Source organism: Egretta garzetta, unplaced genomic scaffold (assembly GCF_000687185.1).
Source record: "Egretta garzetta isolate BGI_Z169 unplaced genomic scaffold, ASM68718v1 scaffold143, whole genome shotgun sequence".
In the NCBI taxonomy this organism is placed as follows: Eukaryota; Metazoa; Chordata; class Aves; order Pelecaniformes; family Ardeidae; genus Egretta; species Egretta garzetta.
Window position 1 is genome coordinate 1,186,869 of NW_009259310.1, and position 9,792 is coordinate 1,196,660.

At 59.4% G+C, this 9,792-nt stretch overlaps 2 protein-coding genes across 2 annotated transcripts in view; both read left to right on the plus strand.

The window, feature by feature from the left end:
• The window catches only part of RNF224 (ring finger protein 224), a 1,691-nt gene extending 1,602 nt beyond the window's left edge, over positions 1-89 (plus strand). The window contains exon 2 of the mRNA XM_035891924.1: positions 1-89. Coding sequence (XP_035747817.1) covers positions 1-89 — 89 coding nt within the window.
• Positions 90-2,478: 2,389 nt separating this feature from the next.
• On the plus strand, positions 2,479-5,901 carry LRRC26 (leucine rich repeat containing 26). Its single transcript, XM_009636299.1, has 4 exons — positions 2,479-2,576; positions 2,986-3,068; positions 4,223-4,645; positions 5,621-5,901. Exons 1-4 carry the CDS (start codon positions 2,479-2,481, stop codon positions 5,899-5,901), a joined length of 885 nt encoding a protein of 294 aa, XP_009634594.1.
• The last annotated feature ends 3,891 nt before the right edge of the window (positions 5,902-9,792 follow it).

Below are 9,792 nucleotides of genomic sequence, written 5' to 3' on the forward strand. Positions count from 1 at the left end.
AAGATACAGTGGCCACGGCGCCGTTCCCCCAGCACAGCTGCTGCCAGCCGTGCTTGTGCTGTGGGGTGACGGCCGCCTTTGAGAGCTGAGCGGGAGGAGGGGGCTGCCAGCCATGCATGGGCAGCAGGGCTCCTGGGGTGCAGTCTGGGACCATTTTTGGGGACCCCACGCCATGCCCCAGACCCACATATGGACAGTAACTGTTCTGGCAGCCTGGGAAGGGCTTCAGCTTGCTCAGGGCTTGCTGTCCATCCTGCTGGGATTTGGGGTGCAACAGGGGGATGCGGATGCCCCCAGGCTTTCATCACGCCCACCTGCCCCTCTGACAACTCAGAAACCTGGTCCAGCCATCACAGATCTCCCCTGGTCCCCAGCCCAGGGCTTGCTCAAGTCCAGCTTCTGCATGCACATGGCTTTGCAGCAGGGACGCATCCACGGAGCATCTCCCAGACAGGGGACACAGGAACCTGGCACAACTCAGTGACGCAGCGATGCTCCGGGGAGTGTGTCCCAGCACCCCAAAAGCTTTGTGCCTATTAAACAATGCTCTTGTTGGCCCTGCTGGGCTGCATGTCTTGGTCATGTTTGTTGGTAAAGCCTCGGGTGAGCTCGGGACAAACCCTGCAGTGGGGGTGTGACCGGGAGAAGTGACCTGCCCTGCCGGATTGCTGTCCTTTAAGTGTTTGCTCTGTTGGCCATTGGCATGAGAAATTTGGGTGTTGGAGTAGCTGGACAGTTGAAATTGAGGATGACAGAGCCCACAGGAGCTCTTGCTTGGCCTTGTGCTCCATGGCTTCTGCCAGGTTTGGTTTTCCTGCCTGACCCTGCCTGCACACCTGCCTGCAGCATGTCCAGAAGCCCCCTCCGCTGCTTTTCCAGGTTGTGCCTTTGCATGGCTCCAAACTGGGGGTGCAAGGACGAGAGCCCAAACAGCTGTGTGTGGGTTTAACAGAGGCCAAATGGGGAGGACTGGGGTGCACCAGGGTGATATTAATATGGTTCTTGGCCAGGGCTTGGGGTTTCCTGCGCAGCTCTTGTGGTCCTTCCTCAGAGCCCATTTTCTGCATCTGTTCTGCATGTGGTTTATGAGCTCTTGCAATATCCCAGCATCAGGCACCACTGGCTGCCCCTCAGGGCTCAGCAGGGGACCCCTCCCCAGGGCCAGCAGTGATCTCGTGCCCCTTGGGCAGCACCAGTGCTTGGCTCTCCCCTGTACTGGGTGCCAGGGCTGCAGCCGGAGGAGTCCAGCACCAACCCCATGCACAGCACCCAAACCTTGCTCAGCACCCACCCCATGCACAGCACCCACACTATGCACAGCACCCACCCTGTTCACAGCACCCACACCACACCCAGCATCCATGCACCGTTCTGCCACTTGGTGTCACCTGCCATAAAAAATTCAGAGCTGCGATGTTCCCAGCAGACCCCAGCCTGGAGAGCTCCAGCCATGCAAGCAGTGCCAAAAAAACCCAGGGCAGAGATGCCTAGGGGGGTCAGCAGAAGCATGGTGTGGTTCAGGGACTCGGTGGCATGGGCATCTGCCTGCCTCGGATCTTTAATTACATGGAAACAGGCAATAAATTAAAGCCTTCAAGGGTGGGATTAAAGCTAACACAGAGTCTTAAAGCACCTCCTCTTCTATCTTCATTTCTCCCCAACTACTCCATGGTGGGTGGTGGAAAGAGTCTGGGAAGGGCCCATCCCTACCGCGGTCATGACTCCATACAACGGTGCCAGCAGGACACTGTGCTCAGCCCAGCACCTTGGGTCCCAGCTTTCCAAGAGTGGAGGGTGACAAAGACTCACGGCCCCAGGTCCTTGCCTCTGTGCTCCCCTCCCTCCCCACCCCACTGCATCCCCCAAGCACCAGAACCACGTGGTGAAGTTTGGCCCTCTCCGTGTTCCTCTGCTCACGTTCCTGCTGCCTGCAGCCAGTGGCTGGTCTCTGAAGGAGTTTGTCTGCCCCTCCATCACTTCGTTGTGGGAACGGTCTTGGCACACTGGCTGGGCACCCTGATTTGCACCCCTTGGCCAGAGCAGGGCTGGTGTTGAGCCCTGCACCTTGGAGGACTCCTCTATCAGTCAGCACAGGCCCCCTAAACTGTCCTTGCAGAACAGATGCTGGGAGCAGCCTGTCCTGGCGCTGGGGCCAGGCTGTGCTGCTCCACATGGAGCCCAAAAGTGCAGGAGGAGGCATCAAGCAGGGAGCGAGGCACTGGTGGGTGCAGCCCCGGCTGGGGATGGGGACCTGGGCTCCTCCTGCAGAGCTCTGGGTCCCCCCTTCTGGAGAAGGAGGCAGTGACAGGGAGCCATGCTCTGCCAAGCACTAGCAGCGTGCATGAAGGGGCAGTGGTGGCTCTGCTGGGGTTCGGGCCCCCAAAGGGTCACCAGCCTGCGATTGCAGCAGGGTGCAGCCAATGCATGCAAAACAGGAGTGGGGCCAGGCACAAGCAGCACCAGCCCTGTGCTTGGCCAATGTCCCTGGCGGGCAGGACACTTGGGGACACCTCTCTTGCCACGTGCCATGGGGGTGTGCAGCAGGCTGGCAGCGAGGGGCTGACGGAGGAGCTGAGGTGGGTTCCCAGCCTCCTACGGTCTCTGAGCACAAAAGCTGGAAATGGCCTTGCTTTCATAGTGGGTTTTTTTTTCCCTAATGAATTTTGCGCTTCTCACCTGATCCCGGGTGTCTGCAAGCAGTGGGCAATGCAATCCCTGGGGAGGAAGAGCATTTTGGGACAGGGCTCCCTAAAACTTTGGGTCCCTGTATAACCTGCAGCCACTGGCAGGAGGAGCTGGTGCTGCAGCTCCACGTGGCTGCGGGTTTGTGCCCTGCTTCAGGGCTGGGCTGGGCTGGAGGATTCCTCTGAATTATTTCCAGATGGGGATTAATGCAGCAAACCGAGTTTGCTGCAGGATAGATAAACAAACCAAAGCTCCTCTGGATGCTATTAATAAACCGCCTGCCTGCTGCTTCTGTCCCAGATTTGGGAACACCCTGGCCCTCGCCGGGGGCACAGGCAGGCGCTGCCGCACAGCCCCTCCAGCCCTTCGGCTGCGGGGCAGAGGTGCTCGGGCTCCCCCAGGACCAGGACTGCTGGGGTCCCAAATGGGACAGGAGCTGCAGGGGTGTGACTGGGGGATGGTGACCCTGCTCCAGGCCCCTGTGCCAGGCGGGGGGTGGGATGCGGTGTTAGTGGCCATGTCCCCTGGTCACCCAGTGTCCCCTGGGCTCTGCCAGGGGCAGTGGGCACCAGGAGGTGACATCTCTCCCCTCCAGCCTTCTGCTGCGGGGCTTCAGGCAGCTTTGAAGCCGGAGCAGGTATAAGCAGAGTGGAGGCAGACTTTGAGCCCTCTCGAAACGGCCGTGCTGGGGTGAGGGTAAACAAGTTTTGGGCGGCTGCAGCCCGGCGAGCTCACCTTTCCCAAAGCTGCTCAGGTGGGGGGCTCCTGGGTGTCCCCCAGCATGCACACAGATGTGTGATCTTGCTGGGGGGGGAGGAGGGTGGCCCATGGGACTCACATCCCCACCCTCCTCATTTTGGCAGCGTTTGTGGTCTCCTGCCAGAGGCAAACAGAGCCCAGCTGAGGGCTGGGCTCAGTGGGATGGCCCATGGCGCCCAGCAGAGCCCCCCAGTGAGGACCTCTGGGTATGGTGGACCAGCACAGAAAATGGGGTTAGACCTGCTGATGATATGATTTAAGTTTTGTCCCATCACAGCCAGCTATGAGGGTCCTGGGTCCATGCACCCCTCTGTACATGGCTGGTGAGGCAGCGCCCCCATGGGGGATGCCCCATGGGGAGGATGGAGGCCAAGAAATGGGCCTGGTTTTGCTTTTTTCCAGCTCTCCAGCCTGCAGTGCACACAAGCAGTTAATCCCAGGCCACACAGAGCTGGCTGCTTACCTGGCTGGATCAGTGCCTGGCAGAGGGAGGGACAAGGGCACGGCTCCGCACCTTGCCAGGGCAGGCATCACTGCAAAAATATTTACTGAAAGAAATGCAGCTCCACCCCGCAGAAAACTGGGGCCAGGAGCGCAGCCTGCTCCAGGTTCGCAAACGGTGGGTGGTGAGCGGGGGAATGCGTACAGCTGCGGGGCACCGAGCACATCCACCCGCTCCCCTTGCACCTCCGCTCGGCACCATCGGCTTCACCCAAGGGTGCCAGGCAGGGACGGGGGCCTGGGCAAGGCGACAGGCACGAGGGATCCTGTCCGTGAGGAAATCCCAGCACCGGAGGTCGAGGAGCCCTCGCCACCCCGGAGACCCTGTGGCTCGGCTACAACTTCATCTCCGTGCTGGGGCCCCACTGCTTCCCTTTCCTGCCAGGGCTGCTGCTGCTCAGCCTGCCCCACAACCGCCTGGGGCTGATCCACAGCCAGGCGCTGGTGGGGCTGGGGGCTCTGCGGGAGCTGGACCTCAGCAACAACTACCTAACTGTGCTGACCCCTGAAACCTTCCTGCCCCTCACCAGCCTGGCCACGCTCAACCTGGGCAGCAACAGGCTGGGGGAGCTGGAGCCCGGGGTGCTGCATGCCCTGCCCCAGCTCCGAGCTCTCTTCCTGCAGGACAACCCCTGGGTGTGCAGCTGCAGCATCCTGCCCCTCTGGCGCTGGCTAAGCTACAACAGGGAAAAAGTGCAAGGTGAGTGCCCGGAGGACCAAGTCCCCAAGCCCCCCACCTGCTCTGTGCTGGCTGATCACCCCGTTGGGGCTGAAGCAGGACCCAGCACCTTGGCCACCAGCCAGCCCTGGGCCCGTGTGGTCGTTACCCGTAGGGATGCGGCGAGGTTCCCCAAGACCCATCCCCAGGCCCTGGCAGCTCCTGTGTTTGCTCGGCTGGATGCATCCCTGGGTCTGGTACCTGGTGCCCACCCCTGGTCACCAGCAGGGATTGCCTGGAGAGGAGGGCTGGGCAGTGGCCCTGCAATGGGCACCCAGCGCCGTCCCCAGCAGTGGCACCAGTCCTGCCGCAGTGAGGGCAAGGTGAACTGGGCAGTGGGCATCTGAGGGGGCAAGGTGAGCCTGTGTGTCAGCATGGGCATCACTGCTGACTTGGCCAGGACTCAGTGCCCTCAGCCCCTTCCCCAGTGCCTTCATGATCATGGGTCTGATCCTACATTTCTTTCCCTGTGAACCTCGGTGAAAGACACCTCCCCCAGTGAGGTCTCTCCCTCTGCTGTCACTCACTCCTGCTTGCTCCTAGCTTGGGTGCATGCCTGTAATTCGTGCTGGCTGGGACCTTCTCTGGCATCTCCAGGCTGGCTGCACGCTGCTCCCCATGCCTGTCCCCTGGGAACCAGGCCCACCACCTTGTTCACCCCATCTACCATCCTGCTCCATCCTACTCTGCCCCAATCCCATTTTCCAGTGCCCTCTCCAGAACTGCGCCCACGTCCCCATCCCATCCCACTCCCCAGGGTGCAGGACGTAGATGAGCCCTGAAGCCTCACTGCTCCTATTTGTACCATGATAGCTCCTCTGGGCTATCTTGGTCCACCTGGCCCCTGTCCTCCTGCCCTGGTCCCATCTGTCCCATGCAGACCTGCCATCCCCTCTGTCCTTGACACCTGCCTTCCCAGCGGCCCAGTGTGCCCATCATCACTGTTTTCTCTTTCAGAGAAGAGCTTGCTCCTGTGCAGAGTCCCAGAGCAGCTGAGCAAGTATCCGATCATGGCCTTCAGTAATGAGTCCTTCAGGCAATGCCAGGAGACCTCACTGCCTGTCCAGCACTACATCATCTTCTTGATCATTGGACCGTTCTCCTTCATGGCCAGCATCTTCTTCTGCACATTCATGGGCTCCGTCATAGTCGTTTATCATAACCTGCGCAAAGAATCCCACTTCTGGAGGAGACCCCGCATGGGCAGGAGCCGCTGGGGCAGAGCGACCAAGCTTTAGCCCCAGGCAGGCTGTGGTCCATGCCCTTCTCCAGGTGTCTGCACAACACTGTTGCAAACATTCCCCTATGGACCAGTGAGAGGATGCTCTGTTCCTGGGAACCACTTTTCCTCCTCTTCCCGGAGGCCCCCGAGGCGATGCCAAGCTCCCTCTGCCTCGCTGCTGGGGGGAGCAGCCTCCAGCCCAGCAGGGCATGGCCTGACAGCAGCTGCTCTCCATGTTTTGGGAGGCTCCCCTGGGCGACCGGCAGACCTGCGCATCCCCTTCCCAGGGGGGCTGGATGATTATTCTCCTTCAGCTCACCCTGTCCTGCCCCTTCTGCTGTCCAGGGGCATTTTGGGATGTACCGTACGCCGCCGTGTGCCTTCTGCTGTATCCTGGGAGCCCCTGTGTACATCTCAGGACCCACCGTATTCCTCTGGGTGCCTTTCCATGCACCCTGGGAGTCTCCATTTGGCCTTTGGGGCAGTCCAGGAGCCTCTGTGTACCTTTTTGTGCCCTCAAGACCCATTGGCTTGGCTCATCATGCATCCAAATGCCATCTGTTTGGCTTTTTGTGTCCTCTCTTGGTGTTACCCTAGAGATCTCCATGTGCCTTTTGATGCACTTGAAGATCTCTGGGTGCTTTTGGGGCACTCCAGAGCCTCCGTGGGACTTTGAGAAAGCCTCAGACCCCTCCATGTGCTTCTCAGGGACAGAGCAGGTTGCAAAATATTTCTTTTGATAGATTTTTTTCCTTGAGACAGGGCTGCTGGTGCTGAGAAGGTTCAGCCAACAACCAAGATCTAGGGTGAGGCTGAGGTTTAGGAAAAGAGACAGAGCCCCGAGCTCCCACTAATGTGGTTTGGCAAAGGCCCTGCTAAAGGATGGGTGAGGCGGCACAGTGGTTCCTCTTCCAGTAGCTTTTCCCCTTAGCTAAAGCTCATCCAAGGCCAAGGTCTAGGGCTAGTTCAGCAATGGGAGGGGGCACAAAAAAAGCCCATGTGGCTTTACAGCACAAAGCCTGCAGGTCTTGCTGTTGCCTCACCTCTTGTCACCCACAAAAAGGGGCTGGGGCTGCCCCTGTGTCTCCCTGCCCTTCCCTGTGGAAACACTTCTCCCCCACGTTGCATGGGAATGCTCAGTGAGTGTACTGGGACATGGCCTGGAAGGGGCTGGAGCTGTGCTCCAGAGGAAAACACAAGCTGGGGTGACAAAAGCCTCTCTCAGGGAGGACCACAGCCCTTTCTGGCATGAGTTCTTACCCACTGCAAGGTGATAAGAGCCACAATGGGATGACTGTGGCCACCAGCCTCCCTCTGTTCACTCAATCTCTTGCTCATGCAAGAGCTGAGGAACAAGCCAGGGATGTGGTGGGCGTCAACGCATCCTTTGGCAAGCTCTTGGCAAGGGCTAAATAAATCATGCGGAGAATAAACCAAATGTCACCTCAGTTGTGGCTTGCTCCCATTTTTGTTTTCAAGAGAGAAACCAACCCAGCATGCTGTCACACTGCTTGATTCCCACTCCGGTCTTCCTGTGGCACCTCTGCCCAGCGAGGAGCATGAGGGCTGTGGGGAGCTGGTGGAAGCAGCAGCTCCTCCATTGCTACCAGCCCCGCAGCCAGGACGGCTGCAGGACCTCTGCGAGCATCAGCCCCTTGCACAGCGCTTTTCCCAGGAGCAACCCTTGCTCTCCTAGACCCCCTCTAGTGACAGCACTCAGTCCTTCCCAAGAAAGCCTGGGCTTCCCATTTGGAGCTAGGACCTCGCTTGTCATCCTGCGTGGCCACCCTCCACCTCTCAGATCATCCTCAGGCTGAGACCCCCCTGGAGGTTGGGCTAGTGGTCTCAGCACATGGGGAGTGTGCTGTGAACCAGTGATGTTGCTTCAGTTCAGCCTAGGGGAGCTGCCTCTCTCTTTTGCAAGTCCCTGGGGGAACCTCCCTATAGATGGGCTGATGTGTGGGGACTTCCCCAGATGCCTTCTTCCTTGCAGTCGTCCTCTATTCCCAAAGCCAGCCTCGCTGGCAGTGCCCCTTGCTGGCTCCCAGGGTCTGGGAAGCGCAGCAGTGGCAGGGGACAGTTTTCCCCTGGATGGAGATGGGTGTGAGGCTGCTGGCATGGTGCTGGATTTTTGACAGTTTTGGGCTGTCCTCGGCCCCCTGCTGTCAGGCCTGTCCCCCCACACTGGCTGGGGCGGGGCCCCTGGCCTTTCTCCTTGCTGGCTTTTCCATCCTGCCCCATCCCTCCACCTTTTACTGTTTGCAAACCCTGTGGCAGTGCTGGGTGAGGCTCTGATTCAGCACGGGGCTCCCAGCCAGCTTTGCCAGAAGGCAGAGACGGAAAGAGGCACACGGCACTGGAATAAACCACTTCATGATCCAGTCTAGACTTTACTGAGCTCTTGCAAAAACTTGGTATTAATGTTACATTGACGTATAAAGTAGAATGGGTCCAATTTCTCAGCTGGAGTGAGATGAACGTGATGGAGCCACTGCAGTCAGTGGGATGATGCTCACAGATCTCAGCTGCTGTCTGAAAATCCTGTCTGCAAAGGCTGCCAACCCTCAGGGGGAAGCCCCATCTGCTTGGCTGGGGCAAGGAGAAGGCAGTTCATGCCGCTGGGGTTTGGTGCCATGTTGCCTGTGGGTTTTCCGCCCTCGCAGAGGTAGGATGCGATGTTGCCCATGCACGTGCTGTAGCTGCTCATCACCAGCCTGGCTGGTGCCAGATGCTTCCCCAGCACTGGTGTCTCCGCACCCACTCACAGTGCCCGTGGGGAGGGTGCTCAGGGGTGCTGGCATGTGGACACCTATGCTTGAGGGGAGGAAGGTGTGGGGAGGAACGGCGTCAGCCTGTCTTGTTTGGTTCACTTCTTCCGGAACTCGGATCTGGTTTCCACGTCTCCAGGTTCAGGCAGATGCGGCCACGTGAGCTGGGGCTTCAGAGCTGCCACGGGAACTGCTGGCAAGCTTGAGCTGCAGGGCAGTGTGGCAGGGAAGCTGCCAGCGCCTGCTGTGCTGCCACGATGCTGCAGGCAGGCCGGGTGACCACTGTACGCTGCAAGCCATGGCCGGCCAGCAGCAGCTCTCCTTGCATTGCTGGTGCTGAGGCAGTGTGGAGCTTGGCTAAGGATCGATGCAACCATCCGGAGCCATTTGCTGCGGGGATGTTCCTGGTGGGAGACCTACATGCTGGTTGTGGCCAGGTCCTGGGGATGTCTTCTGTGCAGGAGAGCTGGGGAGCCAGGATCCTGGCTGACAGCATATGCTGAGCTCCAGAGTACCACGTTTAGCACAGGAGCGTGGGCTGCAGGGCTGGGAGCACTCCTGCTGCAAACAGACCACATACAGGAGCCAAGTCATAGCCACGGGCTGATGGGAGGGAGGAGCAGAGGGTTCACCCCCTGCGAGGAGCAGAGCTCACACCTTCCAGCCCCTGCTGCAGAGGCGGGGGCCACTCAACACAGCAGGGACATGTGCCCAAGATGCTGAGCCCCACTGGCTGCTCCGGCTGCTCGGGACCACGAGCACATCTCACTGGAGCCCTCCGAGGTGGTGGGAGACGTGAAGCACACGTCCGACAAGCCGTGCACCTTCTGAGAAGCCTGAAGCCTGCAAAGTGAAGCACATGTTTGTAGTCTGGCACCAGCTCATCCCCGCCACCATGGGAGAGCAGGCACCGTGTGCCTTCCGAAGTCCTTTGCCCTCGCACATAGCCAGTCAGTGGCAATACTGATTATCAACAGCACTGGTTGGAAACGATTATCTCTGTACAGTGAAATCCAAACCATGTCCTGGTTCTGCCGTGCATTCTGGGGCACGAGCATGGCAGCAGGCCTAGGAAGGGAGGGAGATATACAATGAAGTCACTGTGTATGGATGAAGGATGCTTTCCTCCCATCTCACCC

Excerpts from the sequence above, each read along its gene's own strand:
- LRRC26 (XM_009636299.1), top strand. The coding sequence starts at position 2,479 with ATGTCCCTGGCGGGCAGGACACTTGGGGACACCTCTCTTGCCACGTGC. Across the intron at positions 2,577-2,985 it reads GGGCTGACGGAGGAGCTGAG|ATTTGGGAACACCCTGGCCC; the intron begins GTGGGTTCCCAG and ends CTTCTGTCCCAG. Across the intron at positions 4,646-5,620 it reads CAACAGGGAAAAAGTGCAAG|AGAAGAGCTTGCTCCTGTGC; the intron begins GTGAGTGCCCGG and ends TTTCTCTTTCAG.